This window comes from Canis lupus, chromosome 13, assembly GCF_003254725.2.
Source record: "Canis lupus dingo isolate Sandy chromosome 13, ASM325472v2, whole genome shotgun sequence".
Taxonomy (NCBI): Eukaryota; Metazoa; Chordata; class Mammalia; order Carnivora; family Canidae; genus Canis; species Canis lupus.
Window position 1 is genome coordinate 5,482,188 of NC_064255.1, and position 21,972 is coordinate 5,504,159.

Sequence of the window (21,972 nt, forward strand, 5' to 3'; positions counted from 1 at the left end):
GAGAGACTTGACTACAGAGTCACGGGTATAAACTTCAGAATCTCAGTATCAGCATGAACAAATTAAAAGGCAAACAACAAACTCGGAAACATATTGGCAGCAACCAGAGTATTAAGAGCCTTCACACCTGAACCATTTTGACAAATAAATGATGTAGTTTGTAAAATTCTAATAGAAAAATGGACAAAAGACATGTACAGACATTTCAATAAACAAGAAACTTAGTGGACAGTAGATATATAAAAAACATTTCATTCCAATCTAACCAAATAGATGACTTTTTTAAAAATGAGACACTGTGTTTCATCTGTTTAAAAAACAACACTTTGATGCTGGTGAGAGTGGTACAAGAGTGGCAGCATTGTTTTGTATAACCTTACTAAAAAGTAATTTTTCAGTAGGGATCAAGAGCCTCAAAAACATTCACAGACTTTTGACTTGGTGGAAATAGAGTTCAGATAAAAATGTATGTGCAAAAGTTTCACTAAAGCATTATTTGTAGCAACTAAAAGGATGTTATTGTGAAGGTTGAATAATGGGGGAATGGCTCAATAAATTATGATACATATGCAACCATTTAATTGAATAATTTTATTGACATAGAAATTAGAAACATTTCTGTATTGTATTTTGAAAAAAAATTGAAAGTGATAATGTCTTTAAGGAACCTATTACAGAGTTCTCTCCATACTAGAAAGTACAAATGATAGTGTCTATTAACTATTACTACTGAAAACAATTATACCAAAAATTTCATAGACAGATATGTAATGTAATACACAGAATGTAATGAATAATAAAATTGAGTCTTTATTTAAAATGAGAATATAAATAGGAATAAAAATCCAAAGCAGAGACTATAAAAATCTCTATAAAACAGCCCGATAATATGTAAATTTGTGCTAGATTCAAATCATTTTCTAGGTATTGTAATGACATATTAAACTATCATATAACATAATTGGCTTATATATGGGAGAGTTTATTCCTGAAATTCTTATTCTAGTAGTATAAAGGTATTTCACATCAGAAAAATTTATTTGTTTGACAAATATCTACTAAATATTTTCATTTGCTAGGCCTTATTCTAGGTGCTGGGAACATAACAAGTCTGTCATGGAAATTATATTCTTGGGAGAGCTAATAGTCACTAAACAAATTAAGTTTAGATTGCTATAAGTACTATTATTTAAAATCCTTATGTATTTAGTGTGACTGGGATGGGAAGGCATTATTTTAGATGGAGCAATCCAGGAAATCTTTCTGAAGAGGTGATAATTTAAACCAGGAAAGTAAGAAGAAACAAACTATGCAAAGGAGCCAGGAGACAATAAGTAATTAAGATCAATATATAACAGAGAAAGTCAGGACATTTAAAGTTCAGAAGAGGAGAATAATTTTTGCTATAAATCTTTCTTTTCTAAGAAGACATTAAAGTGTCAGTGATGAATGAGTTTTAAATATTGAAGATTTACAGGGAAATAAAGGAATAAGTACAGCTCTGGATGGTAAAGTTTTGATTAAAATATTTTTTAAATCACTTGAGTTGTAAGGAAATGATTATATGTTAGTAATCAAGTTATTTAGTATTAACTTGTACACAATACTTACCAAGTATTGGGGCAGCCCTGGTGGCTCAGCGGTTTAGCGCCGCCTACAGCCCAGGGCGTGATCTTGGAGACCCCGGATCGAGTCCCACGTCAGACTCCCTGCATGGAGCCTGCTTCTCCCTCTGCCTGTGTCTCTGCCTCTCTCTCTCTCTCTCTCTCTCTCTCTCTCTCTCTCTCTCCCCTTGTGTATTCTCATGAATAAATAAAAATCTTAAAAAAATACTTACCAAGTATTCATTACACATGGTTAAAGTAAGTTATGATTGTTTTCAGATCGCTTTCTTCCTCTTCACTCACTTAAAAGCTCTATACCTTTATATCTATAATGAAAAACATTGTAATATAAAAGGGTTGGCGTGAAGAATAAATAGGTTTCATACGGTAAGTTGGCATGAATAATGCTACCTTGAAGATAATTGCTAAGGGGATTTAAATTAGATTACAATTTAACTAAAGAGAAGGATGTTATTTGGCAGATGATAGTTTCTTTTTATTAGCCTATATGAAGGCTTCAGGGGATGGAGTATGGGACATGAGAGTAAGGATAAGGAAGGGAACTAATAGTGGGAAAGGCAAAGTTTAATGGAAAGCAAAATGATAAGTAAAATGATTAGATCATTAATTATGTAACATAACTGATGGGGAAATCATAGTTATAGATTATAAGGTCATGAAGAATGTGAAGGAGGTTGGTAAGCTATTTTAGAGTAAAGGAATGAGAATCAGAAGGAATCTCTAAAAAGAAGATTAAAGATTAAAAATAACCCCCCCCAAAAAAGGCCAAAGAGAAGATGATGTAGTTAGAAAGGAAAAAGGGAAATGTTAAAAGGAAGGAATGTTGGGGCAAAAAAAGAATTTAGTAAATTGAGAAGTGTGTGTGCGTGTGTGTGTGTGTGTGTGTGTGAGAGAGAGAGAGAGAGAGAGAGACAAGAGGAGAAAGAGTCCTTTCATGACTAAGTATTTCAGATCTTAAGTTTTGGAAAACAGACCAGTCTCAGGCATCTACTACTTATATGACCTTGTACAAATTTTCTAATAATAAAATTGTGAAAATAGTCTTATTACATACAGTTTTACTGATTAAGGGACATAATCATAATACATGCAAAGCTTTTAGCACAATTCCCAGCATGTGCAAAGTATTACTATTGTTAAGATCTTAACTGTTCAGGAACATTGGTATTAAGTTCTAGAATACAAGCTTTTAACCATGTACTCTTAAAAGCTTTGTTAGAGTTTATTTTCTATGCTTTGATCAAGTGAAACTAAACACTATTGAAAAAAATTAAAACCTAAACAGAAATCTGATCAGGGTAACCTGGCAGGGAGAGTATTGACAACAGAGTGGCACCAGGGAACTTTTTACAGTGACAGAAATACTCTGTATCTTGATTGTGTCAAGGTTGTATGACTATATACATTTGTCAAATGTCATAGAACTTTGCACCTAAATAGTGTGGATTTTAACTTATGTAATATGCCTCCATAAATCTGACTTTAAAAATAACTGAAGGGACACCTGGGTGGCTCAGCCATTGAGCATCTGCCTTTGGCCCAGGGCATGATCCTGCTTCTCCCTCTGCCTGTGTCTCTCTGTGTCTTTCATGAATAAATGAATAAAATAAAACAATAAAAATAAAAAATAAAAATAACTGAAAATACACAAAGTTTAAATGAATTTTTTACTACATTACCCCAATAGTACTAAATATGCTAATAGAAAATTTTATTTGCTCTGACACATCCCAAGCAATTAAAAGCCAAGTCCCATTCCCAAGTAGTTCAGGGGGCATGGAAATAATGGATGGAGTTAGCCTATAGCTTTGTAACACAGAGAGAAAAGATCACTATAGTAGTTGAGCTAGCAAACAAAGGAAGTCCTAAAGCTCTGAATCTAAACCAATGGTCAAGAAACCAAGAAAGAGCAAGAAAAGTGTTTAGGATTGACAGTTGCAAGAACAGGCAAGACATTAGCAAGGAGATTCTGGATATTCTGGATATTCTTTGATAATAACTATAAGAAGAACAGATATGAGAAATAATGTTAAATTGTTTTAGACAAACTGAACTTTAGGTACTGATGGGTATCCATCTGGGGATGGCTAGGAGACCATTAGAATGTGAATCCTAAGCTTACAGGAGAGGTAGGAGCTGAAGGTAGGTGCCTTCAGCAGTCAACATTTTGGATAATTAAGTCACTGTGGTATAAATTATTTTAACCATAACTGAGTTTAGTTGTAAGTAAAATGCCAAAATCCATGCTCTTAACCTCAGGAAATGGAGTCTTTACCTGTTACAAGGTAGAGGGTGTAGAAATGTTAAAGCCAAGAAGCTGGGACATGCATGGTGAACACCGTAAGAGAACAATGCTAGATGGCTAGAAAAAGGAGAAAAGGAAGAGAGGAATTCAGAAGGGGAGATTTAATGTCAAAAGAGACAACCTCATTCTAGTTTGCAGTTGTATTTAGGATCTTTGGTGTAACTAGTATCCCCATGTGGGTATTTGAAAGCCTTGTCTCTAGGTTGGGCTGGTCTCTCCTGCTAGGTGTCATCTATCTTTTTCTGAGAGTGATCCTACCTTTGTTTTATTCCTCTTCTCAGTATTGCCAGAAGCATTTCAGGAGATGTCCTTTTCGGGAAACATTTAGGATGCGTTCCTTTGAATTCTGAGGGAATATTAAACTGCAGGACACTAGTCACTATGTAAGGTTATTCTAATTCCCTTCACTGATAACAATTACCATGAGTATCTATGGAAAAGGTTAAACAGCTTGATATCCATTAAAATCTTTATATTTAAATAGTTCCTTTTCTCATTGTAAATAATTACGCCCAATTTAGATTATCCTGATTTGATGAAAAGTATTTATTTTGCCTACATGGATAAAATTCTATGACAACATGGATTAACTTATATAACTAAAATTAAAATGTACTTTTTTCCCCTTTTATTCACACTACAGCTGCATAAGGTTCACTCATTTTATCCCAGTTGATAACTCAAATGTATAATCATTTTCTAGGATGATCGCCAGGGATATATGGAGGAGATTACTATTACACATCTTTTCTCTATTTGTTCTTACATTGGAAGCTTATGTCACATTTGGAATTTACAATGTTAGTTTTATTTTTGTAATTTTAAAAATTTCAATATTAAAAATTTTCTTTTTCTCTATTCAATTTAATTTTCCAAGCACAATTTTACTGTTTTACTTGACTTGCCTTTTGTTTGCAACATGTTATCTCTAAAGGAGATATGAGGATTTTACAACTTTTATGCATACCATCATTAAAAATATGAAGTAAAATATTATATCTAACAACTGTCGTTTATTTTACTCTTGGAAATTTAGCTGTCTTTATTTCAGTCCTTTCTCCATTTATTAATAATCCTGTTATGATTCTGCTATTCTTGGAGGAGGAACAAAGCAAAGTTCATTATTTCACACTTTCATTATGGTTTGGGGGACAAGATCACAAGTGTTTGAATCCTTTTGGGAATCTCTACTTTGTAACAGAATTCTACTTTGAATAATTTATCACACCTTATTTGACTCTTTATTGGCTTGATTTAGAAGGTAAAAGATATCTTTGTTACCTTCAAAAACATTTATGTTATCATTGTAATGCCATTGTTAATACAGTTTATTTTTTTAAATTTTTATTTAAATTCTAGTTAGTTAACATACAGTTAGTTAACATACATACATTTCAGGTGTTCAATATACTAATTCAACACTTTCATAGCTGTTGCTCATCACAGCAAGGGCATTCCTTAATCCCCATCACCTATTTCACCCCCTCCCCCACTTCCCTTCTGGTAATCTTCCATTTGTTCTCTGTAGTTAAGAGTCTGTTTCTTGGTCTCCTTTCTTCTCTTTCTTTTTTCCCCCCTTTGTTCATTTATTTTGTTTCTTAAATTCCACATATGAGTGAAATCATGTGGTATTTGTCTTTCTCTGACTTATTTCACTTAGCATAATACTCTGTAGCTCCATCCATGTTTTTGCAAATGGCAAGATTTTATTTTTTTTTATGGCTGAGTAATATTCTATTATATATATGGTAATATTCTATTATGTATTATTATATGTGGTAATATTCTATATATATAGTAATATTCTATTTTATATATATATAGATCTTGTTTATCCATTCATCAGATGGATGCTTAGGCTGTTTCCATAATTTCACTATTGTAGGTAATGCTGCTATAAACTTTGGGGTTCATGTATCCCTTTGAATTAGTATTTTTGTATTCTTTGGGTAAATATCTAGTAATACAATTGCTGGATCATAGGGTATTCTATTTTTAACTTTTGAGGAATCTCCATACTGTTTTCCGAAGTGGCTGCACCAGTTTACAATTCACTTTGCAATTCCACCAATAGTGCACAAGGGTTCTTTTTTCTCTACTACCTCGCCAGCACCTGTTGTTTCTTGCATTTTTTATTTTAGCCATTCTGACAGGTGTGAGGTGATACCTCATTGTAGTTTTGATTTGTATTTCCCTGATAATGAGTGATATTGAACATCTTTTCACATGTCTGCTGCCCATCTGTATGTCTTCTTTAAAGAAATGTCTATTCATGTCTTCTGCCCATTTTTTGATTGGATTACTGGGTTTTGGGGTTTTGAGTTTAATAAGTTCTTTGTTTTTTCAATACTCTTTATCAGATATGTCATTTGCAAATATCTTCTCCCATTCCGTAGGTTGCCTTTTAGTTTTGTTGATTGTTTCCTTCACTGTGCAGAAGCTTTTTAGAATAAATAAGCTCTCATAGGAGTTTCAGAAATGCTGAAATGAAAACTAAAGAAGTAATCAGTATGAACAATAGCAAATATCACAAAAAATGATTTGGGGGAGAGTTATGTTGTTTGGGTTTCCATTTTTATTAGTTACATACCTTTAGGAATTATCATTATCATTTCTTTTCTATACAATCTTTGTGAGATGGTTAGAATTCTTTATGTAGGAAAAAACTGACAGACTAAACACAATTTCATAAACAAAAATAATTGAAAATCCCAAATTTCACCATGTGTTTGGAATCATACCATGACTATTTTTAAAAAGAATTTTTAAAATTCTGGGTGGTTTAGTCGGTTGAGCGTCTGCCTTGGGCTGGTGTCATGATCCTGGGGTCCTGGGATCAAGTCCCACATCCCCTCAGCGGGAAGCCTGCGTCTCCTTCTCCCTCTCCCTCTGCCTGCCACTCTGCCTACTTGTGCTTTCTCTCTCTCTCTCTCTCTCTTTCTCTGTCAAATAAATAAAATATTTTTAAAAAAGAATTTAGGATATTAATAATAAGGCTAAGTACAAGTTAGAATGCAGCGATCTGGGAAGCCCGGGTGGCTCAGCGGTTTAGCACCGCATACCACCCAGGGGCGTGATCCTGGAGTCCCGGGATGGAGTCCCACGAGAGGCTCCCTGCATGGAGCCTCCTTGTGTCTCTGCCTCTCTCTCTCTCTCAAGAATAAATAAATAAAATCTTTTTTAAAAAATGCAGAGATCTCAATTTTAAAGTAAGTAGGCAAATTTAGATAAGTTTTTAATTAGAGCACAAAAAATATACTGAGTTTCCAATATCAAAGAAAAAAATATATGGGTCTCTTTCCTAGGATAGGCCTTATTGCAGTTTTTGTATGATGGACATTTTTATCTTTTTATGTCTTAACATTCTCAACATTTCTAAATATACTTAAATTTCTATTTCTAAATTAACATAAATGTAAAGTTACATTTAAATTTCTTCATGATGTTCCTCTCAAACCTTCTGTGATATGCATAATAGTGTTATAGTTGAAATGGCTATGTCAGTTAGGCCCCAGATATGAGACACAGTGATCTTTCATAGTATGTCATGCCCAAACATAAGAAGATGGGGACAAGTCATATACACAGAGCAGTAATATGTACTAACTCTGTGGATCATCTCTTCCTCAAAGTAGATTTTACCATCAGGAAAAAGGTGGAAGATTCCAAAGTGCTTAACACATATGGGGAATAGGTTATTAATAACTCAATGAATCTGACTCATGTTTTATCAGTGGTTATTGGACTTTCTGCTAAAAGCAAATTTAATAATAACCATCATATTCCTTCTCTGAGGGACTTGTATCTGAAAATTTAGTTTATCCTGTAAGCTATGTCTCGTTTTTTCAAAGATACAGGAATTGTGACTAAAGGTTAAAAATAACTAAGTTATTAGAAAGTTACTAATATTTTCTTTTTTTTCTTTTAAACATGTCACTCACTGTATACAGAAGGGAAAAAAGTATACAGTAAAACAATTACACTTCAGCTAGTCTAAAAGACCCTCCTAGCCTCCTAGATTAGAACTTCCTTATGATTCTTTTTGCTGGGCAAATCCTCTGGTTTAAAGAGCTTTTCAAAACACTTTGTGTCTATCTCTGTGTCTCTCCCAGCCAGGCTCATTCTTAAGATATCTGTTTCTCTCTCCTCCCTCCCTCTTTTCCTTATCTTTCTCCTTCCCTCTCTTCATTTCATTTCTGTTCCTGTCTCTGTATACACACACACACACACACACACACACACACACACACACACACAGAATAAAGTAAAATTTAATACATGCCATAGCAGGGCAAACAGCATAGGTATTTCTAGACTATACTATTTATATTAATGAAATAGATATGATAATATAAAAGAACACACACTTAAACAGTATTTGGCCTCAAAATTAACCAACCAAATAGTTTTATAGCGCAAGGAATCATAAATAATATCTGGTCCAGAACTATTCATTTTACAGATGGTGAATTTTATGGCCAAACGAGTAAATGAGGTGCTTACACTTATAAGACTTGTGAAATCAAGACTTGAACGCAAGTCTTGTCTAATCTTTTAAACCAGTGCTATTTTGTAGATTTTGTTCACTCCTATGTATCATAAATATGCCCATAACCCTAAATCTGGACAGTTTCAAAGTCCCATCGGCTCTGTGATGGTTATGTGCACTGCAGTCTCCATGCACAGAACCCTGACTTTCTGCTATAGGCCAAACAATTTTAAATATTAAAGATAAAACCTAAATTGGTGCTAAAATCCAAGACTTCTGAATGATAAAATCTCAGTGAGTCTGTCTACTGAATTTAGATGTTAAAAACAGATATACTCTGTTTCCTTAAATCACTAGGTCACTCCTAATGACATATGTCCTAAAGTAGTTTAAATATCAGTTTTCTTTTGTCTATAGGGAAAAGAGTCTAGGAAATTTGCTATAGCATCTCCTTTGAAGTATTATTTAATTAATATAGCAGAGAATTAAGAGAGAAACAGCAGATAGATACACACAGTAACAACCTAGAGATCTAAAATAGGTTGTCAAGGTTTATAACATAATTTAAAAGCCTATGAGCTTCAAGGTAGTACAATAGTTTTGTAAATTTCTAGAGCCTTTAGGTTTCAGTTAATTCCATCATTCACTTAGGCACAATTGGAGCTCAGTCTTCCTACAGTCCTAGGAAATTAAATCAATTAAATTGATTTTTTACTAGTCTTTCCTAGGAGCAAAGAAAAGATCATTTTATAAGCAAACACATTATAAACCAAATCAAATTATATTTTCTTTCACTCCCGATGTGTTAGCTCCTAGTAACCACAGTAGAAACATCCTCAAAATTGATTGATTTGGAAATAAGTATTCCTCAAAATTTGTGAGATAGATGATGGGGATTAAGGAGTACACTTGTGATGAGCACCATGTGATGTATGGAAGTGCTGAATCACTATACTGTGCACCTGAAACGAATATTAAACTGTATGTTAACTAATTTAAATAATTTAAATAAAACTTAAAGAAAAAGATTAAATTTGTTTACACTTAAACAATGCTAAATAATGCTAAAAGAAAGGAAGAGAGAGAAAGAGAAAATGTTTCCCTTTGCCCCAGGACAAAAGCAAAAATAATCTGGCACATAATGTATAATTTTTAGCTCAATATTTATTTACATGCTTTTTAAATTTAACTTTCTCCAATGTTTGTTATTCTCTGCATTGCATCTATTTAAACAAATAATTTAGCTAACGAAAGTGTACTTTTTATGAGTTTCTAATATATATTAAAATTTTAGTATAAAAAAATCTAAGTTTCTTAAGTAATTATGAAGAAATCATTTTAAAGTAACTTCAAAAAATTTTATTGCATAGTTTCTGAAGTCCTACATTTGAAAAACCCAATAAGGAAAATTTTAAAACATGCCAGGTCACTTTTTTGTTTTAATATTCGTAAAAATTGAAAAGATCTGCACTTTATCGCGTTTGGAATTATTTCTCGTTATATACCATTTTCAATCAATATACCCAAATGCTTTTATTTAACAAATAAATATATATCCCATAGGTAAATTAAGCAATGAACAGTTGTGTATTTGCATTTTAAAAATTATTCAGCATTTATTTCCAAAGCACTTTTATCACATCATGACAAAAACACAGGTTTTCAAGCCAAATAATTTATTCTTTTTCACAAAAACACTATGTTTTGTGTTTTTTAAAGTAATATTTTTCTTTTGTATAGTGCCTTTGTGGGCATTTTATAAACTATATATAAACCCAAATAAGAAAACAGTAGCACTTAATTTCAATAACCAGCGATAACTACTAGCGTTCTAGAATATAAATCTTAATTTTTCCCCTCTCTTTGTGTTTTGTATAGGTTATGTGTGTATATATATTTTTATGAACATATATGTAGTTTTTTTAAATTACAGTTTATAAACTATAGTACATTACCATTTAATCTGTTTTATAATTACTAATTATAATATCTTTATTTTACATTATTATATGTGAATGCACATGCACATTGTATGCATTATTTTTCATGGGTGCATCATAATATTCTGTAGATACACTGCAAGTGCAGCTTACTAACCCCTATCGTTGGACATTTAGTTTCTTTCCCTAGGCCTTTACAATTTTCAAACAATGTAGTAATAAATATACTTGCAGGTACATCTTGCACATTGATTTCTTTAGGAATAATCCTGAGAAGTGAAATTTCCGGTTCAAACATATGACCATTGTAAAACCTTTTGATACATAGTATCAAATATGTTGTATTTTTAAGCAGTTTTCTTTTTATCACAGGTACTTTGGAAAACATTCATATAAATGACCATCAATTTTTTGTCAAAAGCTGTCAGTTACTGTCATCGGCAAAACAAATTTTTTCACGGTTAACAGATATTGAAAGACAGTTAAAGTATTCAATAAAGTCAAGGGCAATATTTTCTTTTGAATTGCTTGGCCTTTGAAAATAAAATAACAACCTAACAAAACATTACATTTCTCTTTTATTTTATACATTTTTATTTATTCGTATTTATCTCATTATGTCTTATGTAGTCATTTTAACAATTTCTATTCTTACTCCTCTGATTAGTGAAAGACATTAATAAGTTGCTTTTATAGTCTATCCTACTGAAACTAGAAAATAAACATAAGCTACCGTGCTTTCTCCTGTGTAATTGTTGCCTCAAAGTGGGCAAATAGCTGCATACACTGATTATACCTTTTTCTTTATTGCATTTTATTTGCTATGTGCATACATGCTGATTTTAGCATTTAAAGATTATGTGAATTTGGCCCTTTTAGCTTTGTTCACTTGGAATATATTAATTCTGTCACTGTCATTGTTATTGTCTGTAATCTTGTTCCTCTTCCACTTTGTATTTTCTTGGAAGAAAAGTTTGTAAACTAGGATTCAGTAGGATAGTTCCCAAAAGTAATTTTTTTTCTTTCCTTGATGGTTTGGCAAAATATACTTAATTTTAAAAATATACTTCTACTATATGCATGAGGAATATACTTCTTTAACTTCAATCAGAAAAAAGTGTCTCAGATAATATTTTGTTTTATGCTCAGATTACATTTATTATATCCCTGTGTATTTTATGAAAATCAATTAGATTTGTTAAAGCTACACTTTATCCATATTGTTATCAAGTATTTGGGGAGCTTCGACAGAAGACAGTTTTGTATTTCCTATGATGAATCTCTTTACCAGTAGGATACTTTTCTCTCTAAGAATATTGTTGTTTGTGAACTGTTTTCTTTATGAGAATAGGCTGATAAAAATGTAGAAAAGGAATGGAAGACTTCGTAGATGCCAAATAGTTTTGGAGAGAGGAATGTCTGGTTACTGTGTGTCCTAAGGATTAACCTCCTAGGAAAATTTGAAGTTACAAATTAAAAGTATATTTACCCAAGTTTGTTGACTGTATATACAGTAAGGTGGTTACCTGACATTTCATTAGTTAAGCCTCTAATAAAGAATCTTTCCATTAGAGTCTGTCTATAGATGGTAATTGAGTCTGTAGATGAGAGATGTGTTTGAGATTGGAATTTAGTTGATAATGTGTTAAAACAATTATATCACTCTATTTTCGTCTTTGTTTACTTATAGCAAATACAAATTAATATTCTTCTTAAGCCACCCCCCAGTGACCTGTTAAATATAAATGATGTTCCATAAACCTGATTCTACAAAATCTTTAACCATTACTAAGGAGAAGGGCTCCTTTTCAAAGCAATACTAAATATGCTTTTTAAAAACAATGCTTTAATGCAGGAGTCATCAAACCATGGCCCACAGACCAAATCAGGCCCTCTGTCGGTTTTGTAAATAAGGTTTCAATAGAACAATGACACTCATTTGTGTATGCGTTGTCTATACCTGCTTTTGTGTTATAATGGCAGAGTTGTGGTAGAAAATATATGGTTTGCAAAGCCTAAAATACTTATTAACGGCCCTTTACAGAACAAGTTTGTCAACCCCTGCCGGTATATATATCACATTACTACCTGGTAATTAAAAAGAATTTGATGTAGCTTTATAGGAGGCTGATGTCCAAAAAATAGTCTAAATATTAGAAAATGCCATATATATGTATGTATGTGTATATATCTATATGTATGTATATATTTATATATGTATATATAAAATGTGCTTAAACTTGTCTATTGGTGCTATTCATATTAATATACGATCTTGCCACTATGATATCAAAATGAAACTTTTTAAAAGAACTTCCCACTCAATTTAGCTAATATTCTTTAAGTACACGCAGTTGTTTTGATACAGGGATGACTTTTTTGTTCCCTCACCCTTGGAGAAAATAAACATTTACCTGAGAGAATATCCCTTGGTTAACAAACAATTCCAAAATTGTATTTTAATAGACTAATAGACATTTATACTTGACTGCATTTTACATTCATATCATGGAGGTACTCATTTGTTTTTATATATCATCAACTTATATTAATATGATACTTATTTTTCTATTTTATTATTTGGCACCGATTTAATCAAATCATTATTAAAACAAGACTCTTCAAAGGAACAAATTGCCTCACTTTATTGAATAGTTGATTTAATTTTGTTGCTATACTTAGAGGTCATGTAATATAGACTATACATTCTTTTATTTAGGATTTTATTACTCCTTTTTGAAGTCTTTTCTTTTTATACTTTATTTTAAATAAATTGATTTTTACTTAAAATTTGTTACCAACAAGAATTATCTGATATACAATGAAATTTTTTTCAGGATAAGCATTAAAATACTTATTTTTGAATGGCACACTTTTGTCTAGGGATCTTTACTGCAGTATTCAGGTTATGATGTTAAGCAAGGGGCATATATATATATATGTTTACATTCCTCCCCATACTCAGTGGTTATAAATTTACATAACAACAACTTATAGATAGCCCAGTAAGGTATGATTATTTTTCCCAGTTTGTAGATTTGTAGTATACAACTAAGATTTTGTTTTTCCATTATGTGTATTTAGGAGAAATGGAGTTTTCCTATAAAATCCTTCAATAAAAGTCATAAATATACCTTAAAAACACTTTTTCATGTTTGCAAAGATTTGCTAACTGAATTTAGTTTTTGTTCTAACCAAAGGTTTTAAAGACCCACTTGGTATTTATAATTGATGTGTTGGGAGGTAGGACCTGTTACAGAGTATTAGTCACATTTTGTAATAGGCTTACCATCTCAATTTCTCACCTCCTTACATTTTTTCTTTTCTGAGATGATTTCAGTTACACTTTATGCCTTTACTGGCATAGTATGTTCTCAGGAGTATTATTTTAATTGCCTCTTTCTTGGTGCTAGATCTAGAAAATTCAAGTTCAACCATAAGTAAGCTGGGGCAACCTGCTTTAAAACGTGGGCTAATTTTATGATAATAGTTTCTAAACACAATTGTAAAATTCATTTGAAACCAGTTAGACTTACAGCTGTTTTCAGCAAATAAATCAAATCCTGATGAATTACCATCCAAAGTTTTTATAGTATTGCTATCATCAAGTTATGTACTGTCAAATATATTCTCTTAGGCATACATGTACCAGAAAGTGTTTTCTATCTAGTTAAGATTTGTTGTTCTGTTAAAATTCATTTACATTTTATTCAGATTAGAATATTTTTACATATTTAGTAATCATGCTTTTATTCACCGAACTGCATACTTTAAATAAAACTAAGAAATAATATGACATTTTAATTTGTACGTACTACCTTGAATGAAAGTAATATATCAGCCTAGCATCTCTTCTATTATTCTATTATACATCCTGTAAGTAGGGCTCAGAAATAAGAACTGAACATTAATTTTATGGATTTTTTTCTACTCGATAGGTGCTATGGATATAGAGGAGAGAAATCGCCAAATGAAAATTAACAAATACAAACAGGTAGCCGGATCAGATCCCAGACTGGAACAAGATTACCATTCAAAGGCAAGACATTTTTCTTTTTAAAAGTTGTAAAATAAACAATTAATCATTTGAAATGGTTAGATTCTCTTCAACTTCTGAATGCAGATTAGTTAGACAGAAACATATAATGCAATGGCCCCATGATAGCAAATGATAAAATTTATGTGTTATATTCCAACTTGTAGGGATAGAAATTAACTTATTTTTAAAAAGTCATTATATAATATAGAAGATTAAAGAGGTGAAACTCATAAATGATTTGAAGAATGAATCTTTTATAATTTTTTATATTATAAAATCCATAAGGCCCTAATACCCTCAAAACTGTTTAGGAAGAACAGCTATGGTCTTCCCATTTATAGAAATTTTTTTTCAATTTTATAGTATTTTAATTGAATCTGGTTTAAAAATGAGTTATTAAAACAAAATATATACCATATGAGATGTTGTAAGTTCGAAAGGATTTTTAGTGAGCATCTTTTTGAGCTACATTTTGGGAGTAAGTTGAGGTATGAGGTCTAGCAGGGAAAACTCTTGCCTTTCATTGCTTTTATATTTTCAAACATTTTTAGGTTCATGATATTATTCATGGTCAAAGTCATGAAAAGACTTTGCTTTGATGTACCTATTTAAGATTTAAAATATTTAAGACTAAAAATACCAAAATTTACTCATAACATTTAGTTAGTATGCTATGACTTAGTAATGCAATCATGTAATATTTGTGGTTTATATATCTGTGTGTTATAGATAAAAATTTGATTTTTATACACTTTGGTTTATTTTATCTTAACCTACTTAACCTTTGGTTCCTCTCCATTATATTCTATTCTTTGGTAAAGCACTGGCTACATTGGATATGCATATGTGGTAGGTAGCACAGGTTTCTAGTTTCCCCACTACACAACCTGCAGGAGGCAGAGATTCTTACAACAGCGTCATCTTTCAAAATCACCAATCTCTTCCCCAAGTTACACAATTACTGACATGGTAAATGTAGAATTGTTCATCACACAGTTCTGATGCACTGGAAATGACACATGCCTAAAGCCAGAGAAAGGTAAATTCAAGACAAATAAACAAAGCTTTGCTTTTACTCAACAGGTCCTAAACCTCTAGAAATTTTTTTCTAAAATAAAAATATGAATAACTTCAAATAGGCTCAGTGAATTTCATAGAAAATCATTTTATAATGATACAGTATCTCAGATACATACCTAATCTTTAATGCTTAATGTCAGAAATGATATCTATGTCTTCCCAAGTACTTCTGGTATTTCTTCTTAGGGCTAAATAAATACACTTCATCTTTTGTGGCATCTCTTATACTCTAATCTCTCATTTATTCATTGTATATAATCCAAATACCGTGGCATGTAGTCCTAATAAAACAGGATATTAAAACTTCTAGAAACATGTCTTCAACTAACACAAATTTTTTCACTTATCTCCCACTATATTTTAGGAAAGAATGTAGATGATTTTTAAAAATACATATAATACTCTCAATAATGTTGTCAATGAAGAGATGAGTATAAAGGGAAAATGAGGGCAAAACAAAGTGACACTGGAAGTAAAGTTTGTGAACAAAATGCATAATGTGAGATCCTGTATACCTGCTGGATGTGAAGCATATATTTTGACTGAGCTTCCTAAAGAGAGAAAACTGGGTCAATTGTATTATACAATAAAAACAAGTTCCTTAGATACCAATGATTCTTGTTATAGATACCTGACAGAAATTTGCTCTAGGAGGATGGACCAATGGAATATAATAGACATGGCTTTACATTTTTTTTTCATAAAAACTAGTTTTGATTCCATTCCAATATATAAATAAATTAATGCTTTTATCTTCAAAGTTTTATAACTTTGACACCAATTATTTTGGGATAGAGAATATTAAATCTTGGCAAAAATTTCACTAAGCAATATAATTTCATAGATATTCTGTAAGGAAATGGTTTTCGAAGTGTGGTCCCAGACCAGTGGCATCATTACCTGAGGACTTCTAGAAGTGCAGGTCTCTGGCCCACTTAGTTAATCAGAACTCTGGGGGTGGGGTCCCTGTGTTTTAACAAACCTACCCGGTGATTCTGATGGACACCAAAGTTCGAGAACTACTGCTCTAAGGTGAGCCGCTTGTAAAATTGACTTCCTCTATTAGGATCTTAGCTGGAAGCCATGATGAATGATGTCATTAAAAATGGAGACTTTGAGAATAGATAATCTGACACCTTTACAAGTCGCTCATGGTTTGTAATATCCTATCACTTGAATGTCAAATACTTATCATTATGTTCTCTATTACTGAAGTTATACATTCAGCTTAATTAAAATGTATTTAAGCCATTGAGGAATAACTTCTTTAAGGAGTCCAAAACACAACTCTGTTTCATTACCCTACAAATTATTTACTGATGTAGAATTATCTTTGCTGAGTCATCTCCCCATCATCCCTAACTTGATCTTCCTCTGTCATGGATCAAAAAGAAAATTACAGAAGATACTTTTTCAGTCAAATTTTTGACAGTATCCATTTTTTAAATACTCATAAATAATTAAATATAAATACAGCTTATATTCCCATTCTTTTCTTCTTTATTTTGATAACAAGTATTCATTTAAGGCTTGTTCTTGAGCCATATGCTTTAATACATTATATCTTATTCTTGACAAAAATCATTTACAGATAGAGAATTAAGATATTGAAAGGTTAAGTAAAAAAAAAAAAAAAAGAAAGGTTAAGTAATCTGCCCAAGTTCACATGGCCACTAGTCCTAGAAAGTATTAAGCTCATTCTCAAATTTAAGATAACTAAGATCAAATCTAAAACTTCAGACATAGGGAGCATTTGCTGTACTTCTGAGCTATATTCCTGAAATTTTGGTGAGGCTATTAAGAAGCTTTGGTGGAATCTAATTTAGTGCTAGTAAAGTGTTTTTTTAATTACACAGTCCACATTTTAAATGGCATTGCCTCCCTGAATTTTTCAACCTTTCCATACTGATAGTTGTAAACAATTCTTACTAAGTTTTTAGAAATCTCCATAGTAATTGACTTTGAAAGCGTCTGTAGAGCAGTAACTATTAAGTTACTCACTAAGAATACTTTTACTAGGAAATTTGAAGACAGAAAATTTTTATTTAATAAGAACAGTAAACGGCATGTGCAGACATGATTCCTATTTAATCAGTGGGTGATTTCTCAGGGGTTTTCCCTCAAAACAGACTTTAAGTTTTTTGGGTTTTGGTTTTTTTTTTTTTTTTTTTTTTAAGATTTCATTTATTTATTCATGAGAGACAGAGAGAGAGAGAGGCAGAGACACAGGCAGAGGGAGAAGCAGGCTCCATGCTGGGAGCCCGACATGGGACTCCATCCCAGGTCTCCAGGATCCCGCGCTGGGCTGAAGGCTGCACTAAACCACTAAGACCCAGGATACCCTAAAACAGACTTTAATGATGCAGTCTGTGCACCCCTGTGTCTCTCTTTATCCCAGCTTAACTCATCTATTCTACTCTCAACAGAAATTTAAGGACCAACTTTGATTTTTTTTTCTATAAAATAAATATTCTCTGCTCTTCATTGGTTCAGAAAAAGGTGATTTGTCTATTAAATTTAACAGTGCAAAATATAATTCAGCATAGACCAACTAGGCTTCTTTGAGTTTTATAATTGCTGTTAACCTAATTAGTAATAACTGAATGTCAAACAATGTGTAAATATACCTGAAAATTATTGTGGAGAATTTGGTAATGCTTATTTAAATATATAATGTTTATTTTTTAATTAGATATATTTATTATTTTACAATGATCCTGGAAGGTATTTTTTAAAAGGGTAGTCTCTAACATTTCACTAGAGAATGTTATAGAATTCATTGATACAGTATTTATTTGGAACTCAAAGCTTTAATCTCTGCAGAAGTAATGCTGTTTTTTTAAATTAAATAATTAAGTAATTAAAATAAATAAGTAATTTTGTGTTCCTTCAAAAATCTCTTGCTCTTATTATAGCATAAGTGCTATTTATAAATACCATATTATAATATTCTGGTTTCTTACTTATCTCCCTAGAATTAAGTAATAAAGCCCCTAAACGCCCAGAACTTTTCAGATGTGAACCAGGAGCCCATATTAATGCATTTAACCCTTAATCTAATAAACTGAGTTAGTGTTCAGGGACCAGAGGTCAGCATAGTAAAAGAAAGGAAAGGGGGTTTTTCTCCATTCATTGTGCAAGCACACATGACCCTACTTCTTGTCGCCTTGTTCTCAAGCTTTTTGTCCTTTAAGGACACGTACACCTACATCAGAGACCCATCAAAAGGAAAGCAATCAAACTAACATAATTTACATTATAATATGAATAACATAACAACAAAGAAACAGTTTTAGTTTTTGAAAGCTATAACTACAACTAAAACTCACGTTGATGGAATTGCAATTTCAATGTAAACAATTTCAGACAGTTAAAATATTTTTGACAAATAGGTTATCACTGTTAACTAAGTCATTCCCTTTATTAGAGTTTATTTTCTTCTCCACACTGAGGATACACATTCAGTGCCAGCCTTAAGTGTCTTAAACTGCTTTTCAAGACATAGGCAATAGGGACACCGGAAAGAGCTAGTACTGGTTAGGAGTGGCCAAATATAAGCTGTTTATAAGTTTGATATTTGTAAACAGGAGTCCTTGAAGACACCTATATTATCAAAACGTGGCAGCAATATATGAGGGTAGTGCAGAAGTTGGGAGCACAGCCTGGAGCCAAGCAAATTCCCCTTGGGTGACTTTGGATAGGTTAACCCGTTATTTTCAGGTTCTTTATCTATTAAATTGGCTTTGAGATGTATTTCGTAGGGTGATAGGACAAAATGAGATGATGTATATAAATGGTTTAGCATTTAGTAAAATGCCAGACACATGGTGCAGATAACATTTGTTTTTATTTTTGTCATAACAACAGCAAATGTAATTGTAGACACCAGAAATTAAAATGACAAGGTCGAAAAGAAAAAGTAAAGAAATAATTGAGCTAATGAGAAGGATTTTAGAGTAGCTCAAATATTATGGAATATTTCCTTAATTCTCAGAATATTCAAACATCAGAGATCTAAAAGGAAAAATCAAATTTAGGGAGAAGATTCTATGAATCTTCAAGGGATTAAAAATGAGATTAAAATGAGAGACTGGAACATAATGAGTCATGGGAAATTACAACCTAAATTACAGAAATTTCTTAATTTGTTATCGGGACGCCGGGGTGGCACAGCTGTTGAATGTCTGCCTTCAGCTCAGGGTGTGATCCAGGTCCAGGAATTGAGTCCCACATCGGGCTCCCTGCAAGGAGCCTGCTTCTTCCTCTGCCTGTGTCTCTGCCTCTCTCTGTGTGTCTCTCATGAATAAATAAATAAAATCTTTTCTAAAAAATTGTGTTAACAAGGCTGAAGTTAAATGAGCCTGGCCCTTGGAAAGTGAGCAGTTAACAGGTGCACATGTAGACATGGGCATTTAACAGGAAATGCTCCTTCATAGCAGTGATGTACATAGATCTGAACACTGAAAGACTAAATTTATGAAAAGTAAAATTTAAAACACAGATAGGTGGCCTCATACAAATTACTGAGAAAATACATGAAAATACATGTATTTAGTAGAAGTGAAGAAGTGGAAGATATGTTAATTTTATAGCAATGATTGAAATAAAATGCTCAATTTTGGGGGGCCTAAGCAGAAAAGTTGAGTGGCTGGCAGCACATAACACAGTCCAGCAACTGAACAGTTGAGCTCATCTTGGTGCCTGCTGGAGGAAATGTGCTGCAGAATCCAAGCTGAAGCTCCCAAGAGAACCTGGTACTCACATGAAACAGACCACCTTGTGCCAGTGTTAGTTAGATGAAATCATCCGATAAATAGAGCAGGAAAATTTTAATAGGAGCAATCTCAGTAACTCAGTCTCTACCCTGCAAGGGACTCAAGGAGTTTGTTAAAATGTCCCATAGGAAGTAATGAAGCTTCCTTTCTTGGAAGAAGCAGTTTATTATTTCATGGACAAGGATAGGATTCAGATTTTCAAAAAATTCCCACTAGGCTTTGTCTAGCCAAATATTTAGCAGGAATGGTTTCACTTGTAAAAATGAGAATTAAGATTACCTACCTGTAGTTTCCATCCCAAGAGAGGTCAAGAAATCTGTAACCACTTCTTGATGAAGATGCCCCAGTGAGAATGCTAGTGGCTGCACCTGGATTTCTTCAGTGAAACATACCATTTCTCTAACCTCTGGTCTGCTTTGGCAAATTTTTCTATTGTGTTAATTTCTCTATAACCCTGCAATCAGCTAGCTTCAAGATCTGTCACAAAAACCCCCAAAGAAACTTTTGGAATTTAGTGAAAGTTGCTAATATGGGAACATAGGAAGAAAACAGACAAGTTACTATACCTGGACGCTTTCTTCTGCCAAACTTAGCCACCAAAGTTCTGAGAAAGTGTGCTGAGTCCTGGTGCTGCTATCCATTCTCAATATTCTCTACCTCTTCTCTACCAGTTGAAGATATATTTTGTCCAAGTACTGCACACAGTGGATTGCTTCCTGGCCCCAAACCAGGCCTTCTGGACTGTCTGGTTGTTTGCCCAAGCCAAACAAGCCTCCAAGCCTTTTATTAGTCACCTGCTGTATACTTTTTTTACAATCACTCTATGGTTGTTCCTTTTCCAAGTGTATTTACGATGAGAAATAAAACTAGTTTTTAAAATCTAGATTATTAAATTAGTAAGTAAGAGGAGTCCTACAAGTGCAAGAGATATTAGCGGTAATCTTATCAAGATGGCCTGAATAAAGAAACTGCAGTCTCACCTACAAAATTGACAAATGGCTATATATGCCTAATTACAAGAGAGTCAGAGATGGAAATGAAAAAGGAACCAGATAAAATCATACTGTAAACACCTTTATATCCTATTTTTCCCTCTTCTATAGTTTCTTACTCATGTTTGTGAGGATAGGTTTCTCATTTATATTATATTAAATGTCCACCAAACTAGAATTTAAAAGTAACTAAAATTTTTCTGTATACATTTATAGAATTTCTTCCTTTATCTTTGAAATAAATAAAGGAAGGGATGATCAGTGTATCATCAAGGGAGAAAAGGCCATTGAAAATACACCTTCTTGCTATTGATGTGCATTATCCATAGCCATAGTAACAGCCACGATCACAGCACAACTTCTGAAGTCTTGATTACAATAATAGAAATGTATAGCCAGTATCGTTAGTCACCCTTCAATTTTTAGCAATTATGATTAAATATAGACTGCAGAGTAGTTTTAAAAGTGGCCTCCAAAACCAAACTGCCTGGGTTCAAATCCTACCTGTCACTATTTATATGACCTTGAGCAAGTTAGCTAATATCATTGTACCTAGGTTTCTTATTCTGGAAGATGTGCTAATAATAGTACCTACCTCATAGGATTGTTTTCAAGATTAAACCTATTTATATACATGTATAACTCTTAAACAAAGTTTGGGATAAAGTGAGGAATATATACGTGTTAGCTGTGATATGATGATGGTGGTGATGATGATGATGGGAAA

At 32.5% G+C, this 21,972-nt stretch overlaps 1 protein-coding gene across 49 annotated transcripts in view; it reads left to right on the top strand.

Moving 5' to 3' along the window:
- The window catches only part of RIMS2 (regulating synaptic membrane exocytosis 2), a 580,920-nt gene that overhangs the window by 407,363 nt on the left and 151,585 nt on the right, over nt 1-21,972 (top strand). For 26 of the 49 annotated variants that reach the window (XM_049093308.1, XM_049093313.1, XM_049093310.1 and 23 more), the window contains one exon: nt 14,298-14,398. The exons of the other annotated variants lie outside the window; for them this stretch is intronic. In XM_049093308.1, coding sequence (XP_048949265.1) covers nt 14,298-14,398 — 101 coding nt within the window. The remainder of the gene's footprint in view (nt 1-14,297; nt 14,399-21,972) is intronic. 49 annotated transcript variants of the gene reach the window in all.